The sequence below is a fragment of the Aulonocara stuartgranti genome, assembly GCF_965226115.1.
Source record: "Aulonocara stuartgranti genome assembly, chromosome: 8".
NCBI classification, from domain to species: Eukaryota; Metazoa; Chordata; class Actinopteri; order Cichliformes; family Cichlidae; genus Aulonocara; species Aulonocara stuartgranti.
In genome coordinates, this window is record NC_138959.1 from 2,285,313 (window position 1) to 2,303,017 (window position 17,705).

General features: G+C 42.6%; 2 protein-coding genes across 7 annotated transcripts in view; one reads left to right on the forward strand and one right to left on the reverse strand.

Annotated features, from left to right (window-relative positions):
• Window positions 1–17,705, reverse strand: part of grid1b (glutamate receptor, ionotropic, delta 1b) — a 601,213-nt gene that overhangs the window by 423,286 nt on the left and 160,222 nt on the right. Inside the window, exon 1 of one of the 4 annotated variants that reach the window (XM_082544626.1) lies at window positions 2,774–2,787. The exons of the other annotated variants lie outside the window; for them this stretch is intronic. The gene's annotated coding sequence lies outside the window, so the exon portion shown is untranslated. Of the gene's footprint in view, window positions 1–2,773; window positions 2,788–17,705 lie in introns of those variants that run through there. 4 annotated transcript variants of the gene reach the window in all.
• LOC309713231 (uncharacterized protein) lies at window positions 1,491–9,002 on the forward strand. Of its 3 annotated transcripts, XM_082544677.1 has the most exons (6): window positions 1,491–2,287; window positions 7,604–7,665; window positions 7,946–8,036; window positions 8,114–8,248; window positions 8,405–8,482; window positions 8,664–9,002. In XM_082544677.1, the coding sequence occupies exons 3-6, from the start codon at window positions 7,955–7,957 to the stop codon at window positions 8,837–8,839; spliced, it is 471 nt and encodes a 156-aa protein (XP_082400803.1). In that variant the 5' UTR covers window positions 1,491–2,287; window positions 7,604–7,665; window positions 7,946–7,954; the 3' UTR covers window positions 8,840–9,002. The 3 variants fall into 3 exon arrangements, with proteins under 3 accessions (XP_082400803.1, XP_082400802.1, XP_082400801.1); XM_082544676.1 differs by lacking the exon at window positions 1,491–2,287 and having other exon boundaries at window positions 6,219–7,665; XM_082544675.1 differs by lacking the exons at window positions 1,491–2,287; window positions 7,604–7,665 and adding an exon at window positions 6,226–7,291.

A 17,705-nucleotide genomic window follows, 5' to 3' on the forward strand; every position in this document is an offset into this window, starting at 1 on the left:
CCCACTAGGTTTATATCTGGGACTCTCCACCATTTGACCTTAGAACTGAAGAAGCTTCTCGGATGAGAGGTGAAACGTCTTCAAGCAACTTAAAGAAGTCCAGACGCTTTTCTTTCCAAGCTCCTTTGACTACGATGACCTGGATGACTGAGAACCTTCACAGACATAATACGTAATAGTTCTGCTATTAGAAAAATATCAATCCACAAACTGAATTTCACTGATTAAGGTGACAGATGTATGTGAATGTTACACAAACACTATGGTACCTGCCAGCAGGAGTTTTCTGGGTTATTTTCTCAGTAAACATTGAAAAGTGGAACCAAAAAACAACAGCTTCAGAGTAACAGCTCTGAATATCATTTGGAGTAATAATGTGAACGGTTAACAAACGGAGTAAACAAGCATCCTGCACCAGATTCGGTCTGTCAGGAGGACTTTCTGCTGTTGTTGGAAGGTTCACCCTTGTTGAAACACAACTTTAACCTTTCAAAGGTAAAAACAAATAAGGCAAAACCACAAGACAAATTTGAAGCCTGTCTCAGGTAATGTCATCACACTCTCTGCAGTACTCTCCTGAACGACAGGCGTCACCACGCCGACAACACCGACAAAGTCTCATCTTTCCGTATAATCCGTGAATATTTGAGCTTCTGTGCTCATGTAGCATTAAAATGCTGTTTTAAAAATTCGACTTATCTGGCGGCAAATTAGTCACCTCAAAGTACTTATATTGTAAGGTAAAGACCCCACAACAATGCAGAGAAAACTCCAACGATCAGATGACCCCCTATGAGCAAGCACTTGGCAACAGTGGCAAGGAAAAACTCCCTTTTGAAAGGAAGAAACCTCAAAAGGCACCAAGCTCAGGGAGGGGCGGGGCCATCTGCCGTGACCGGTTCACGTGTACAAAATCGTACACTCCTGTTTTTAACCCAGCAGCAGCAGAAACGGCGGCCAGCGATAGCGGACATCGTGTGACTGTCTTGCCTGCACATTTTTCAACAACATGTAATCCTAATAATCTTTCAAACTAGCCCCTCCCCCATACTGCACAGAACAGGAACATTAGCATCACTTAGCTAAACCAGGAGCTAAGTGGTGCATTTCTTAAAGACATGCGTTTGTTTACTTTAGCAGCGACAGTCAGCACCTGAGTCCTCCAGGCCCAAAACAGCCAAAATATTTAAAGCAGGGTTTCTACACTGCGACGCCGCACACGTCACAGGTTTAAAGTCTGCAGCACGCCGCACGGCTGACGAGCAAAGCAGCTCAAATAACAAATAACCCCATCACCCAAGCCCCTCCTTTCCAGTCCAATCTAATGTTCAGCTACAGTGCACACATGATTTCATTTCACCTGCATTAAGCTAGCATCTGATTAACACAGTGTATAACAATCTAAAGCCAAAGGGAGAGAGTGGTAGGAAGAGTGAGAGGAAGAGGAAGAAAAATAGAGAGGTGTTGTTTATTTCCCAGCTACATTTTTATTCCATTATTCTGTGAAAACAAGCAACAACAAGAAGCCCATTACAGTTTCATTCCCCTGCAACTTCCCTGAACTGTGAAATCTATAAGCCAAGAGTTCAGAGCAGAGGAGCAGGGAGGGGGAGGCGAGGACGGGAGCACGGATGAGAAATTAATTATTTGGTGGAGGCGACACGGTTCACTTGGCTCAGAAAAAGATGTACAGGGAGCCGACGGCACGCCGGTGTTCATCACAAGCAGCATCGGCTCGACTGAGAGAGAAACGCACGGACGAACCGTTTTCATAAGCAGTGGCTAATTCAGCTTACATCAGTCAAATTTGATTTAATTCAGGAATCACAAAAAAGAAGGTGGCTAGGAGGCGAGGAATTCAGAGATTAAAAAATTATTAAAAACCAGCAGGATGTCTCTTCCTTAAAGGGCAAACACAATCATCCAAAAAATAGCATCAAAAAAGCAGAACGCTGCCAATGCCCGAAATAATTGGGATTGTTTTCACAGCTGAAGGTGAGCAGAGCGAAGGGCAAGGTAAATACAAATTAGAGCCACAATGCAGGAGTCAATAGTGCTCTTGAAACACATTATGCTGGACAAGCGGTTAAATTATATACCTTCACGGTGAATTCTAATTAATGCTCACGGCCACCAGCAGGGCTTATCCACTTGAAGCACGGCTGCATTTCAGACGACTCCTGGAGAAACAGTATGTGAAACAACTAATTGCCCACCTCCGGCTAACAAGTGGGAAACACTTTTTTTTTCTTTGCCATGCAGATTGGATTGAAACGGCGGCCTGCAGGTAAGTCAACAGAAACAAAAAGCCGAGTGTGGTTTAAATAAAGTTTATCTGCAGGCGAGCGCAGGAGCTCTAATGGGAGGTCGCCTTGTCTGGATGCTGATACGAGTGTCTGAGGCTGTGGGATTACTCTCAATGTCATGCTAGAAGTTTCTGCTGTGACTGATGCAGGTTTCTCAGTGATGTATTTACGTGTTAAACATGGGAAACAGTCAGATAACAGTTTACATTAAACTACATTCTTATTGGTAACTGTGATGGCTGCACCTACAGCCACACAGTGGTAATACCCACCACGTTAGTAGAGACATATAAGTAACATTGCATTCACATTTGTCTTTCTTTGAATATAGTAATTAATTTACAGGACAATAACTGGTTTTGGTTTAGAGTTAATTCACATATCCACATAACACTTCCTTCTAAAATAAGTGCGCACATTTTAGTTTACACTGTTATGTATGATTAATCTTTTGTTTTCTGAGTTACCTTAGTTGCAGCTGTTCCAGTCTCTTGATTAAGGAGCCAAGAGGTGGAAAAGGGGCGGAGCGAGCTTTAAAGGAAGACTGCAAATTGGTTCATGCCATAACTCGGGACCGGGGGGGAATTGGAGTTCATTATGTTAGGTTTAGTTAGGTTTTGTGTGTTTTACCCCTTCTCCTGTTTTTGTGGGCTGATCAGCCACTATGTAAGTTTCCCCTTTGTCTCCTTAAGTGAGGTCAGTTTGTTTGAGTTATCTGTAGTGTTGTCAACTTTGAGTAGTTTTGTTATTTTGACCTCTTTTATGAGCCCAAGATTTTGACTCTTTTTGCATGAGTTAACCAATTATGTTTTTTGGGTTAAATAAAAAATCTTTTTTTTTTAAGTTTCCTTCACTGCTCGGTCCATCACAGTAACACAAACTGTGTAGCACACTAAACCGGCAACTTCAGTAGTTGGACGTTGTTAGAATCGCCTTAATGCTTCATGGCAGATTCAACAGGGCGCTGGAAACATTCCTCAGAGATTTTAGTGCACATTGACTCAATAGCATCACACAGCTGCTGCAGAGTCATGATCCAAAACTACCGTCCCACCATATCCCACAGTGCTTTGCTGAAGTGAGGTCTGGATGCTGTGGGAGCTGTTTGAGTTCACTGAGATGGGTTAGAAAAGGATAGTCATCAACAATATTCCAGCAGGCTGTGGAGTTTAAGTGATGCTCAGGTTTTACTCAGGGGCCTAAAGTGTGCCAACACCCACCAGCACCACCAACAGTTGATACCAGTAAGTGATCCATGCTTTCATGAAGTTCACACCAAATTCTGACCATTAAGTCTGAATGTTGCAGCAGAAATCATCAGACTAGCCAATGTTTTTCTTTTTTGTGTAGTTTTGCTGAGCTTATGACGATTATTAGCTGACAGGAGAGGCGGTGTGGTCTCCTGCAGCTTCACTGTTCAGGGATTCTCTTCTGCATACTTTGGTATGACGGGTGGTTAATTCAGTTACTTCCTATCATTTTTAGCAGTCTGGTCATTCTCTGACCTCTGGTGTCAACAAGGCTGTTGTTCACTGGATCTCCTCTTTTCCACATCACTCTCTGTAAAGCCTACAAATGGTTGTGCTGGAAAATCCCAGCTGATCAGCAGTTTCTGAAAGGCTTAGATTAGCCTGTCTGACATCAATAATAAAGTCCCTTAAATCCCTTTTCTTCCCCATTGTGGTGCTGACTTTGAACATCATCCGGCCATCAATGATCTGCCTGAAGCTGCTGCTGTGATTGGCTAATTAAATATTTGAGTTAACAAGCAGCTGAACAGGTGTACCTAAAAAACTTAAACTTCTAGTGTACCATAAGTCACTAAGAGCGTGTTCTTCAAAGTTTTATTTAAACTGACTGTGCCTTGCACTACCACCACGTACAGCTTTTCACCAGGTCTGCCAAACACGTTATTCGGGTAACTTCTAGGGAAGAAAGAAGAAATCAGGCAACATTTCTCTGCCAGTAAACTTCTGCCAAAGCAGGTTGTGACGTGGAGGTCTGTAACTTCTGAAAAACAAAGCTGCTAGAGGAAAAAAACGAGCCTAAACAGTTTATCCTTAAAGAGCAACAACAACTTCTCTGCAGTGTACTAACAACCTTCATCGAGGTCTTCTTTCAAGTCTTCTGCCTCTGGAGTCCCCCCCCCTTACTGGTTAGTAGACCGGTTAGTGGTAAGGGCAATCAGTAATATAGAGGTATAACAGCCCTGATAATAACCTGCCATACTCTCAGGCAAGATTGTCCCCTATCGGGCGGTAAATGATATCCTACAGCTGAACCCGTAGCTCCGCTCAGCAGCAGGTGGCCTCTGAGGCTATCAAACAGGACCTGCTGTCCAGAGGAAACACAATAAACTGTTGGTATAAAACCACTGTTGAGATAAGTATGATGCAGCAGCATTCAGACATCAGCAACACCCTTCTTATCGTTCAGTTAGTCTCTCTGTCACTCGTCAATCTCTGCTGGTCGTTTTTCTTTTACATGCTACTTTCATTGCAAGTCTGCGTTGGTCAGATTCTAGTGGCTCTGGATCTAGGTTTGGAAATCTGGTGGCCTGGAGCATTCCCAGTTTGTTTCAGATTCTTGTAGGTCGGTCTCTCTCAGAATGAGTCCTGCAGAGGTAAGAGGGGATTTACTCTGATTATTAACAGGTGTTTATCCAGTTGTGACCATGTGGACAATTTTAACTGAGTAATCAGATGTTTAACGATTAAATCCATCTTCAATTGCTGAGTTAGCAGGACACAAATAACCATCAGCTCTTCGGTTCAGCTGATTGTCTGTATTCTTTATGTGTCTGAAAACTGAAAGTCTGCAGGTCTCGAGCTGTAAACTTACAGCTAGTTACCCCTGAAAGCTACCAGTGGGAGTTTAGCCAAGCTGCTGATGGGGAAAAAATGAAATGAGCCTAAAATATTATACTTTTATTACGTTCCTCTAATGACCACGCACGCAGAGACAAAATCAAATTACAGTCCTGACCTATTAATACTACCGCTAAAGACTCAGCAGAGACAAATTAACACAGAGCTCCTGTTCATCTGCCGTATTTCTTCCCTGTATTCAGCCTCCCGCTCTTCTTTGATATAATGGTAGAACTGTTGAAATCGATGAGGATTAAATGGTGTCAGTGTCTAAACTGGCCGTGGAGAGGTCGCCGAGTTCAGTGGCTCTGTAGCAGTGCCACGGCTGGACCGCTGCCACAGCAGCGCTATGTGTCAGCTGCTGAAGCCAAGGCCTGATTTAGAGATTTCCAATCCACCAGTATCACACTGTGCTATACTGAGAAGCCATCGCAGCCATAACTCTGCATCAGCAGCCTTCGGGTTTGTGCAAAGCGAGTAGGTGTAGCGCCGTGAAGCCGAGCAGGATGAAATACAAGGATATGTTTGGGGACCTGACTGGTCAGCGAGCTGCTGGTACACCAAATGCAATCAACCAACACCACAATGACTCAATATGCCATCGAAGCGTAGTACACTCACAGCAGTGAGGAAAACTGAGCCATGAGACACTTGGCAATAACTGACAATAAATTCAAGCAATATTAAAATATATTAAAGGCATTATTCCTTATTAAAAACAATAAAACGAAGGCGCGAATACAACAATTTAGAGACAACTGGCTCGTTCGTTTCCACAGGGATCGCTACTAGGCCCCGTCCTATTCACTTTCTACCTAAATGAGCTCAAATCGTGATTGAGTATGAGCTTTATGTGTTCCTCGGGTGCTTTCTCATCAGTGTTTTCTTCTAACAAATAGTGTCTCCCTAAAATTCTGACTCATACGCATATTAAAAGTCTTGTTTTGATTTGTTTTTTAATTTAAACTTACCAACTTACTGAAACTGAACATTTGGACGGGTACGTTCCTCTAATGCTCTAATCCTCCACACTCCGAGCACGTTTAATTTCCTCCGGCGTCCTAATTACCCCCCCGCTGCCGCTTTGTTTTATCCCCCCTCTAACTTGAACCTTCAGGACATAACAGGACTGTTCAAGTCAATAAGGTTTAAGAATTAGAAGCTAAATTGACCGTCCAGAGTCCGGTGACTTCAGCACAGGGCCGGCGCTGCCACTCCAGAGCCGGTGCCAGAACAATTAGAGGCAAAGGCAGGATTTGTGCATTTGTGGCAGAGGGGGGGCTGCAAGGGTTTTAATTACACAGTAAAATGATCCTGAACATCCCTTAAGAGAGTCACCGTGGACTGCGGTGTCATGGTGTTATCCTACGAGCAGCACAAGCCGAGGAGGAACTGAGGAGTTGCTGATTTTACATTTAGACTTAATGGGTAAAGATGTCACCAAGGACACATTACACATTTGTTTTATCTACTTAACCTTTATTTAACTGGCTCGTCCTACTGAGATTAATGTCTTGTTCAAGGAAGACTGAGTGAAGCCAAGAGAGCAGCACCGAGACAGACATTAGAGTTGAAGACAGGCAATAAAGAAAAATGCACAAAAGCAAAACTACAGATCACAGAGTCCAGTTTGCTTCCTCCGGTATTAGGAAGGACATTACCCACTCCAGCATCTAAGAGTCAGCAGCACTTAGTATTGTTTGCACGTTTGATGTATGACCCTTAAACGCCCAGTTACCTCGGCCAATTGCAAAGGTAAAATTGCAGTTGAGAATATTTTCAATCTTTCTGTTCCAAACATCTGCAAACAACCTATCGTAGTGTTCCTGAAATGGTGCAAGTGGCTCCAATAAAAAAAGGAGGTAAATGTACACAGCAAATCACTGGAGTTAAATATTCTGGAGTTAGGCATAAAAGTGCGCAAGAGTTACATTCCGGGAGTTTATTTTTCACCTTATACTACAGTCAGTGTTGGGGAGTACTCTAAAGCGGTGTAATATTTAGGTGTTCATTCACTGGGTGCTAAGGAGTCTAATTCAACACATTGCTGGTGTTGTTTGTCTGTCGACCGTTACAGCGCCTATCTGTGTTTCTTTCTTGGACTCCGACATGTAGGAGGTAAAAATACTTTATTTACTTTGGAATTTTCTGTGAGTGTAGTGATGTTATTTATATATATATATTCAGTTACATGGATGCACAAGTAAAATATAAAGTTAACTAACTAGCACTACATGTGTTTTCTGTATGTTATGCTGATTTGGAGATAGCAGCTAGGCTAATGCTAGTCAAAAGTTAGCTAACTTACTTATCTTACTGTATTTTAAGATACACATTTCACGTTGTCAATGAAAACGTTTATTTCTATTTCTTAATTTTAACACCAACGTTTAATTTAACGTTAGCTAACTACAGTAATATTCTGTTTAGACTCATGGTAATGGCCGTATTTAACCAAAGAGAGGTGCAGCCTGCACTGATGAGATGTTGAGGTACCATTAACATCAGTTAGTTAGTCCTGCTGCACACTGAGACATGCACACAACCCTGTCTCCAGAACTGTAAAGACAAGGACACAGCAAACATGCAGTCACATTGTCTGCTAAACCAGCCTAGCTAAATAGATTTTAAGCAATATTTAGTGTGGACAGGCTAACTCAATGTAAGACAGTGTTCGTTGATTAAGTTATACACAGTTTACATAGAGTCACCATAAACAACCTCTTCTTCTTGTGTTGTGTTTCATAGTAGTAAAGGTATTTTTTTCCGTAGGTGGCCAAGATGTTGATAAAAGTAAAACACAGAGAGACAAAGAAATATGCAAAATTGGAAGAAGTCAGCTTCACAGATTTTGTGAGAGCAGGTAAGTTATGGTTTGTACTAAGTCATTAAAGAAGAAATGATAATGTTGTTATTAACTAAGTGATGATTTTACTTCAGTGCAGCAGAAGTTTCTCATACCAGAAAATGCAGCACTGAAAGTCACGGATGAGCAGGGTATAGAGGTGGATGAGGATGTCTTTCCTGCACTTGCAGCAGGCAAAGAGGTGTGTTTTGTCATCTATACAGCTGAAGGTAAGTAAATATATGCTCTGATAGATTTTGAAGGATTTGATTTGTACAGTTACTCTTAAATAAACATTTTTAATTTGTCTAATATCCTGTGGTAACAATCACAAAATGCTGTTTTCATGGCTCAACAGTAAGTTGGATTTATCACATGCATTTCAGACATCCTGGAAACACAATCATCCAAGAAGCTGCGTGACTGCTCAGACCTAACACACTATGTGACACTCACACCTTGTGGTATGTAAATTGTATATTACCATAATAAAATACAAAATAACCATCTGTTCTCCTGGGAGAAAGTATAATTTAATCAAACCGTGCAATTTACTGGCCCTGTGTGCATAAATGGTATCTTTGTTGTGTTGTGTTTTTGATTGTATATACCTTGTATTCTAATATTTTTATTTGTCACCCTCAGATTTGACTGTCCTGAAGCAACATGTGGAAGAGCCCTCCTCTCCAAGTCTAACAGATACATTGTCTGTCTCAACCACCAGCAGTCAGAGCAGTGACACAAGTGATGCCGGACTTCAAATGGTTCAGCCTCTATTGGACAGCATACATGAAAGAAATGTAGATACAGTACTTAATTGACTTATACTTGACTCTTCAGTTGCCATTACTTGAAAAAGCTTAAACACGAAGATAAAACAGATTAGAGAAAAATAATTTAATATAGTATTTCATGTAGTTTGCTCTGCAACTGTAGTGTGTAATAAGACTTGCTCTCTCTCTCTCGCTCTCTCTCTGTTTTTGTTATGCATGTTAACCATGAAATGTGTTTCCATGATCAGTGTCCTGCTTTTCAGGTAAATGAAACCATTTTTAAGAAGATACTGGTCCTAGAAAGGGAGAAAGTAAGACATTTCAAATGTTTTGATGCCCAAATGTCATATGGGTGTGATTCACAATTTTATGTTCTGTGAGAGAGTTGCATTACTTAATTTGTTGGCTTGATGGAGACTTTACAGAGTCTTCCTCACGTTAACACTGCATTACAAGAAGTGCTTATTCTGTAGTCATTTTTTTCCTTTAATTCTGTTTTTTTTTTCTTTTCGCCCAATGTTAGGCCTATCTGACCTCAACTATTTAGCTGCCAATAATGGTGGATGTTATGCTATTACAGTACTGTTACACAGAATGTATGTTAATCCATGCAGCATTCATATTTGAATATGTTATTTTTGATAAATAAAATCCATACATTCATAATAATCACTATTGTGTTTTTGTAGTAATTTGCACCAAAAACCTAAAACTTTTTTCAATTGATGAGTAACACTACAAAAGAGTTAATATCAAACTTAACTCTAGTTATGAGTTAAATTTTACTCTATATGGTAGTAGAAATTTCACTCCGTGAGAGTTTAGTTTTAACTCCTATAAAGAGTTGAAAAATCAACTCCCGGAAAAGAGTTACTCTAACTCTGCACTAGAGTTCATTCGATGGTCACGCATGTACACTCAAATGTAGTTAATCTGAACTCCCTGAGAGTTTATTCCAAAGACCAGAATTTGCTGTGTAGAAATGGGGTAGAAAGGCCATTTTGGCACAAATACCTGACTTTGAACCAGGAAACTGGAGCTCGAGTCTGTGGTAAGTGCATTTTCCCATTTTGCTTTCACAAGCTTTCATCGTGTTTTCGTTTTAGGGACACAAACTACTTGCTTTGAATTGAAAAAGATGATCAACGTCATCCAACTTAGTAATCTCAGTTTTCTAGAGCACCAAACAGCCCCGTGACACATCACAGGTCATAAGGACAGCTTTCACAATCAGAGACCCGCCACAGCTTTGACCCGTCAACAACTACATCTTCTTCAACGCGCTCTGCTAACAAACACAGTAACATCTCTCCACGTTCACACCCCACTCAGGGAGACTCGACATTGGGCTGCAGGTCCACCGCCCTCTCGCCGTTTATCTTGTGGATCTCCCAGCTCCCATCTCCTGCCGGAGCCAATCCCGGCACTCAGGTGATATTAGTGCTAAGCTTCCTTCTTATTGCCTCAAAGAAGCTGGAATCAAAAGTACAGCAGCCATCAAGGAGCCGCTGTGACCTTCAAAGTCTCATTGGGAATGAGCTCGCTGGATCCACAGGAAGAAAAACAGATTTCCACTGCAGTGAAGGAGGTGATTAGGAAACATCGGTCTGCTTGATGACTGGTTAGGATGAGCCATGTGTAGAAAAAAAAAGAATAAAGGAAATCATTAAACAAAAGAGGAAACTTTAAACCAAAGCAGCCATATTTTATTATAATTATTATTTTAATGTGACTTATTCTAATAGTGGAAATAAAAGGATAAAGTAAGAGATTTAGGTCGCGTTACAAACACCTTAAATGTCCTATAATAACAGAAACAATCGTAAAATCTTCGTAACATTTACAGTATTGTATCACCTGCTGTATCTTTCTCATATACACCCTGTAATTGCTGCACCACTGTAATGCTTTAGTGATGACGCATCGCTGTGAACATTGGACGGGACTATAATTGAATCTGTGTGAATGATTTGAGTGCAGATTTTGCTTTTAAAGCTTTTAATGATACATTTAAATACCTACACCCACTCCTTTCCACTGTCCTACCTCCCAGCGTGGACATGTGTGATTGTGCAGGAAAAGCTTCAAGAGTTCGTCGCTCTCTGCAGAGCTGCAGGCTCAGCTTAGAAATCTTTGCATCTTGGTTTTGCTCAGATTTTATCCTCAACACCGTGAGATGAATGTTGGGCTGCAGTTCTTCTTCTGCCATCCTGACCTCTGTTTAAAGAAAAACAGTGTCTCGACCAACCATGTGTATGCGAGTATGGATTTTGCAAATTCTGTCCAGTATAGCGGAGTTGGAGTCGAGGGATAAGAGACTTAGTGGAGAGGCAGCTGAATGGCGGTGTGCAGGTAGAGAACAGCGAAGGACTACTGTCAGCTCCTGTGATCCAGGAATGTGGAGCTGGAATTCGTCCACGGGAGGAGACTCCCTGCAGAGGCAGCTGAATAACACTGATGATGAGAGAAACACCTGACAGGACAGCAGAGGCTGATTAGTTATCAGTGAGTGAACTGGCATGAAGCACCGAACGAGCCGATCGTTGCTGTTACTAGAAACATGTAAAATGTATCAAAATAACGATGTTATCCACAGACAGGCCCCGCCCCTAACAACAGATGACTGTGATGTAAAACATGTGATATGCAAATGAATTGACTTCATTTTCTGTCTCCTACAAATGTTGTTGTGACAATGAGACAGCTCTGGAAACAGCGACAGGAGGAGAGATGACAAATGACAAAAAAAATCTCGGCCTTGTTCTTGGAGCAACTGTGCAATACAATGAATTATTCAAAGTGCTGCTATTAAAATTTTTAATTAGCCTTTGCTGGAAAGAGTCTTCCCACCGAGGGTAATCTGGGCAACCTTTGCTCAGACAGATGGCTGCAGTAAATTGCTGCTTTCTGTTCGGGATTTTGACTTTTTTAAGCCTGCATGCAGAAATGATTCCTATTAAGAAACACAAAGTCACCGGCTTTGCAACGATTCCCAGGAAGTGTGCGACGTACACCCTCACTCTAAATCGTGCATAAAGGAAAAGTGTCGGGTCAGGTCACTCCACCATCTGTCGCTCCGGATTCGGGGAAAAGGCCAAGTGTAATATTTTGCTGTTGTCAACCAACAACAGCTGAGTCATGTCGACTCATCTCTTTCTGTGCCGCCGATCTGCTTTTACAACTATTCAACAAAAAACATGCAGAGCCGGAGCTTGCAAGCAGCAGCTCCACCTAACAGAACACAACCGGTAAATCCCAGCACTGTGCTGTGTGTAATTAATACTTGCTCTTTGCCACATTTCCCACCCACAGAGTGTAATTTAAATGCAATAACGGCACCGACTCCACTCGTCCACAGTGGACTACAGTCAGCCTGTTCCATCATCAGTCTGAGCTGCTGTATTCAAACCTGTGTCCTCGTTATCACATCCCAGATATACTTTGACATCGGCTATAAATATCTGGATGTGATGCTAATGCATATGCATGCTCACGCCATCCAGTCCACTGCTCGTTTGTACGATATCCACGTTTTCAGTCCAGTCTTTGAGATTGAGAGTATTCGTCTTCTTGAATGGGCTGATCCCTGCTTTACAGTTATTGCTTACAGGTTTTTGCAGCTAAGCAAACCTATTCTAATTAACAATAACCAAACTTCAAACTAAAGAAGAAAAGACTTGCATGAGGATCCTGCCGAGGGGGGAACAACTGGAGCTGACTTCAGCACCTGCACATCCACCAGTTGTGCGTCTCACGCGGGGGTGTTAGAAGTCGTCGCTGACAGCTTCTCCATCTCAATCGCTGACCTCAGAGGGTGAGTCAAAGGTGATCCATTGCACGAGGCTCTGCGGTGACTTAAGCTGTGCAGAAATCGATATCGATGCGCTTTGATTTACACGCCAACTGTCCAGGAGAAATATCTATTGTGACGCCCGTATCATAGCAATCAATAATCATCCCAGAGAGTGACCCACGTCGAAAACATTTAGGAGAGGGGGGACGAGAAACCCTCACACGCATGTTCAGCAGGCTGCAAGTGAACGACGTAAGAGCTAAATTAGCTAGGTGGATCATCTGTTAAAGATTACATAAATATTCTTGTATAAATACAATTATAAATAATATTATTAATAAATATGGAATTAATTTTATGTAGTGTTTAGGGACGAATGCAATTATAGACATGAAAACTGTCATGGTTTGGGTTAAATTAGCCTTTTCTTGTGTTTAGCTGGAAGATTTGCAGGGATATAAAATCGTTAGACTTCGCCTTCTATTCTGTTTCTATCCGAAGAGATGTTGGGGCGTCTACGTTCCAGCACCAAGTCTGGTTCTGCCCATCCAAAGTAGGCGGTCACGAGCTGCAGGCCACGACAGGCACCGAGTACAACCGTGAGCAAAGTCCCGAGAGGCTCAAGCTCACAGACAGCTGCAACTATTGCATTCTGGTTTCCAGTCGAGAAATACTGGACAGGAAGGCTGAGGGTAACTTCAAAATAAGAGCAAGAGGTTCGAAGTACATAGATAATTTAAAAAAAATGCTAAAATAGTTTGAAAAATCTGCTCATCCATCCTGTATGAGTAGAGCCTGTTTGCAGCAAATGCTCTTTAGCACAAATCTTTAGCTTGTGCATCTCACAACTGTACATCCAGGTGCTCCGACTTCCACAACCTTTTAATTTGTCCAGAATCAGAACCAGTTTGGGTGAGAGATAAAAAATTCTGGCACTACTTTAAAGCCAGTGAATGATCAGTCAGTATGAGTCACATAAGTCACGGAGATTCCAGCAGCGGTGTGCACGATGTGAGAATAATACATTTCATCTTTGTGCACTGAGAGGAATTCATCCAGCTAGAAAAAGTAAAACTGCTGACATCTGTAAACCGGGGTGTGAGAACATTGTACCTCAACCTAACTTAAACTGACTGAATGAATTTTGCTCTCAGGGAGGGAACAGAGCTCTCAAATGTTTCCATTAATACACTCGGATCATTTAAATAAAGCTTTAAAATTCAGCCTGACTAAAGGAAAACGCCATGTGTGCACATGTACTCGATGGGATGATCAGGTTGTAATAAAGACATCGAGCTTTGCAAAGACAAATAATAAATGTTGCTCCGATACAAGAAACACAAAGAAGAAAACGAGAGCTCAGCGGTGAGAGACGACTGATGGAGTGACTCGGCAAGAATCAGGATAGTGGAAAAAACCTGCGGAGTGAAGCAGGAATGACAGAGAAACGTGCACGAGCTTTGGTTTCATCAAGCGGCTCGCACAGCGGGGGATTTCCATCAGGGCTGCCTGCGTGCCGCCGCCATCAGGTCATCAATCCCTCCCCAGCCACCCTCGTCCTTTCCCTACCCAGCATCCCTTTCTCCTCCTTTGATGACAGCCACTTTCTGCTTCCCTCTCCTCCGTCCCGAGGTTTCCGCTGTTTGTGCGAGCTTGTAAAACCCTTCAGCGTGATGAGGCCGAGCGCAGGATTGATTTTCAGAGGGGGTGGGGGTGTTAATTTTAGCCCACTACCCAAGTCTGAGAGAATGTGATAGTGCGGTAAATGATGGGGAGCAATGGTTACGTAGGTGGTGCATCGTGTGGGGGAGCTAATAATGCCTGAGGTAGAGTTTGCTTCCCAGGATGCCTCAGGAAAAATGGGATTTGTTGTTCAGTGACAAAGTGCCACCTTAGAAAACGGGAACCAAAGAAGAAGAAGAAAAAGGCACACATGGGTAATTTGCATGCGCGAGAGAACCGCTGTATTCACCCAAAAACCGGGCCTGATGTGAAGGGTGACAGCTTTGCTTTGCAGCAGTCTCACAGGAACGAGGAGGCAAAGAACGGAGTGAAATTCGACACAGACGTCCAGCCTGATGGGGGAGAGGAACCCGAGAGCACGGAGGGAAGTTACCATCCAAAATGAGCCATTTGTGCTACTCAAAGTATGTAATCTTCTATCATCTCTAACTGAAGACACTGCAAACTTTGTTTTGCTATTAAATTATAATACACATAAACTGTGACGCATTATAATCAGCTGAGGTTCAGCGACTGCTGCGGCACCATCTTGTGGATAATGGACCCGACTCTGCTCTACAGCCTTGGGGATCAACCAGGTTCTACACCTGCTGCAGGTTCCACGTGCAGCAGCCAGCTAGCAGCTTTGCAGCAGAACAAGGAGAGTTGCCAGCTGGAGAAGAGAGCAGCTGGAGAGGCAGCTGATGGGTATTCAAGGACAACCTCAAAGCTAACAAGGGAATAGGAAAGACTGGGGCGGGTAGTTAGCGATGGATAAAAAATAAATAAAAATAAACTGCTGGCCTGTTAGAAAATGATAGAAGAAATAAATTCAAGGTCATCATCTTGTGCACCTCTGGATTATTTTTAGCACAGCTACCGCCGGCATGTTAAAGTATCGATCCTTCTACTTGTTTTCTTTTGTGAGAGGAGAGAACAGAGCCACAGGGAGGGAAATCTAGCAAAAAAGGGAGGTGAAAGGGAGGCTGTGAGGCTGTGGGGAATAGGAGGTTTCAGTGTGCTGTCTGCTGACACACGAGGGCATGAAACACAGAGCTCGTTACTGTTGAATATTCTGCAGGATCATAGAGTACTTTGTTCTGGTCTCCCTCTTCATGAACTGCCCAGAAACTGGATTCCTCCACCAGCGACTGGACTACAAACCGGTCACCAGAGCCAAAGAGCCAGCTCCCGTCACCAGGCTGCTCCCAGCAGCTGTGCGCTGTGTCTGGAGATGCAATGGTCCAAAAAGAATTTCACTGAAGTAATTTGTTTTTGTGTAGCAGCTTTCTGCTCACACTTGTTCATCGGAGGCTCGCTGCTTGTTGATTCTAATGTTAAATATTTTGCTCCGCTGGTTCGGAAGCTTTTGCTCTCCAGCCGTGTGTGTGGGTGTTATTCTAACCTCATTTCTCTTGTTGTTGTTTTATTTCTTCATTTTGATTTTTTTATAAGGCAGACCATAAATCAGTCTAATTTTGCTACTTTGGCTTCGCTGCATTCATTACCCTCCCTGTTAAATGTGTTTTCTTTGTTACGCTGCCCTTTGCCAACCCTGGGGGAAATTTCAGCTGAATCGATGGTAACACTTTGTGAATACAAACATTGGGGTGTTGAACTCAGTAATCGGACGGTTCCTCTGTTATTTGGTGCCTCGTTCACCTGATTAACTCTTGCCTTTTAACAAAATACGGCACCTAAATGTGTTAAAATCAGAAGGTGATCCATCTGAAGTTGCTACTGATGCCCAATAATCCCAGTGGAAATGAAATAAAGTCACTGACTGCCATTGTAATCACTCCCCCACCCCCGAGCCACGGGAACATTAATCTGCTGGTTCACACTGTGGGATTTTGACAAGGGATTCCCAACATGGGGCTTTGGTAAAGGTCCCCTACAGAATAGTTTGTGCACAGCACACGTCCTTTAATCCCAATCACGGGTGAGCAGCAGGAGAGAAAGTGCTTACAGCAGAGGAGGTCACAGCAGGAATCAAACCCTCAACCATGACAATACCGATGCTCTGCACTATTCATTAAGCTACAAAGAGAAGTGAATGGCTCAACAACGCAGTGTACATGCTTTTCTCCAGCATGCCAATACTTTCTACGTGAAACAAACGCACAAACACAAACAGCATTTTAAAATATGTGTTGCAGGCGTTCCTGTGGTTGTACTGAGATGACTGCAGCTGCGTGAAAAGTGATCTGATGCATCTTCAGTTTCTAATACTGCATTTGAACGAGTCCTTGGAGGACCATGTTGACTTTTGCACTCGGTGAGTGAAAAAGCACTCGCTGTGGACGCACACAGTCACGCCACAGATCCTCCCGCTGACAGAAGCTGAGAGGGGCTTCTTCAGACTGGAGAAGAAAAGTGCGAATGGCGGGAGCCAACTACGGACTACGGATTGAGACTTAAGAGTCTTACTGGCACCGAGCTTATCTCCAACATAATCCAATTATAATAACCAACAGCCCAGTCATAAGGCTGTCAGGACTGTAAGCCTATTACAATAGATCCTGTTCCCTCAGATTGGTGGCAGGGAGGAGGGTGAGGGCTGGAGGGGAGGAATGCAGAGAGGGGGATTGAGGAAGAGAGAGTAATTGGCTTTGGATAAGAGGGAGAATGGAAAGAATAATCAGCCGTGCTGTTTGTAGAGGAAAATAGAGAAAAACTGAGCCTGACGACGAGCTCATTGTTTTTATTCTACATTGCCGTGACGACACATCATATTCTGAATATCATTAAAAATATCAAAAATGAAACGTGTAACTGTCAGAGGTCAGTCTGCCTAAAAGCCACATGAAAAAGTTCGTTGTACGAATCACACGTCCATTACTTTTAAAACATGTCTTTGCAGCTGCAGGCTGGGTGGTTTTCAGTCCACAGGTAATGATCTGAAACTCATAACTCGCCACTGCTCCCTGCTGCTCAGAAAAATTGGATTCATATGAGTGTTTTTTTCCCTGCCCACTTCATCCACACTGGAATCCTGAGGCGTCCCTCAGGGTTCCAGTTTGGGTCCTCTAGTCTTTTACACTAACTAGAGTTAGAATGTCAACCTAAGACTCAAAACTTCATCGTGCATGAAACAACAGCTGTTTAATGCTTTGAATTTAGCTGAAATCATTAACTGACTGACACATTTGTAAATTTTAAGTATAATTATATTCCCTTTGAAATATAAGGTCATGTGGCAGTGTGGGTTGATTACGTAAAAAATAATAATGCATTCAATTTTTATAAAAAATAGTTCTTTCCAGTAGCGAAGAAGAAGAAGCAGGGCAGTTTTAAAACCACTTTCACAATATAGCACATGTATATTGATTTCATCAAAACCCAACAGCTTGAAATTGTTCAGTGGATATCACCTCAATAGTCAGGGTAAGTCAGTAG

Bases quoted from the DNA above. Each gene is read 5' to 3' on its own strand.
- LOC309713231 (XM_082544677.1), top strand. From the start codon at position 7,955: ATGTTGATAAAAGTAAAACACAGAGAGACAAAGAAATATGCAAAATTG. The intron at 8,037-8,113 runs GTAAGTTATGGT...ATTTTACTTCAG, and splicing joins CACAGATTTTGTGAGAGCAG to TGCAGCAGAAGTTTCTCATA. The intron at 8,483-8,663 runs GTATGTAAATTG...TGTCACCCTCAG, and splicing joins TGTGACACTCACACCTTGTG to ATTTGACTGTCCTGAAGCAA.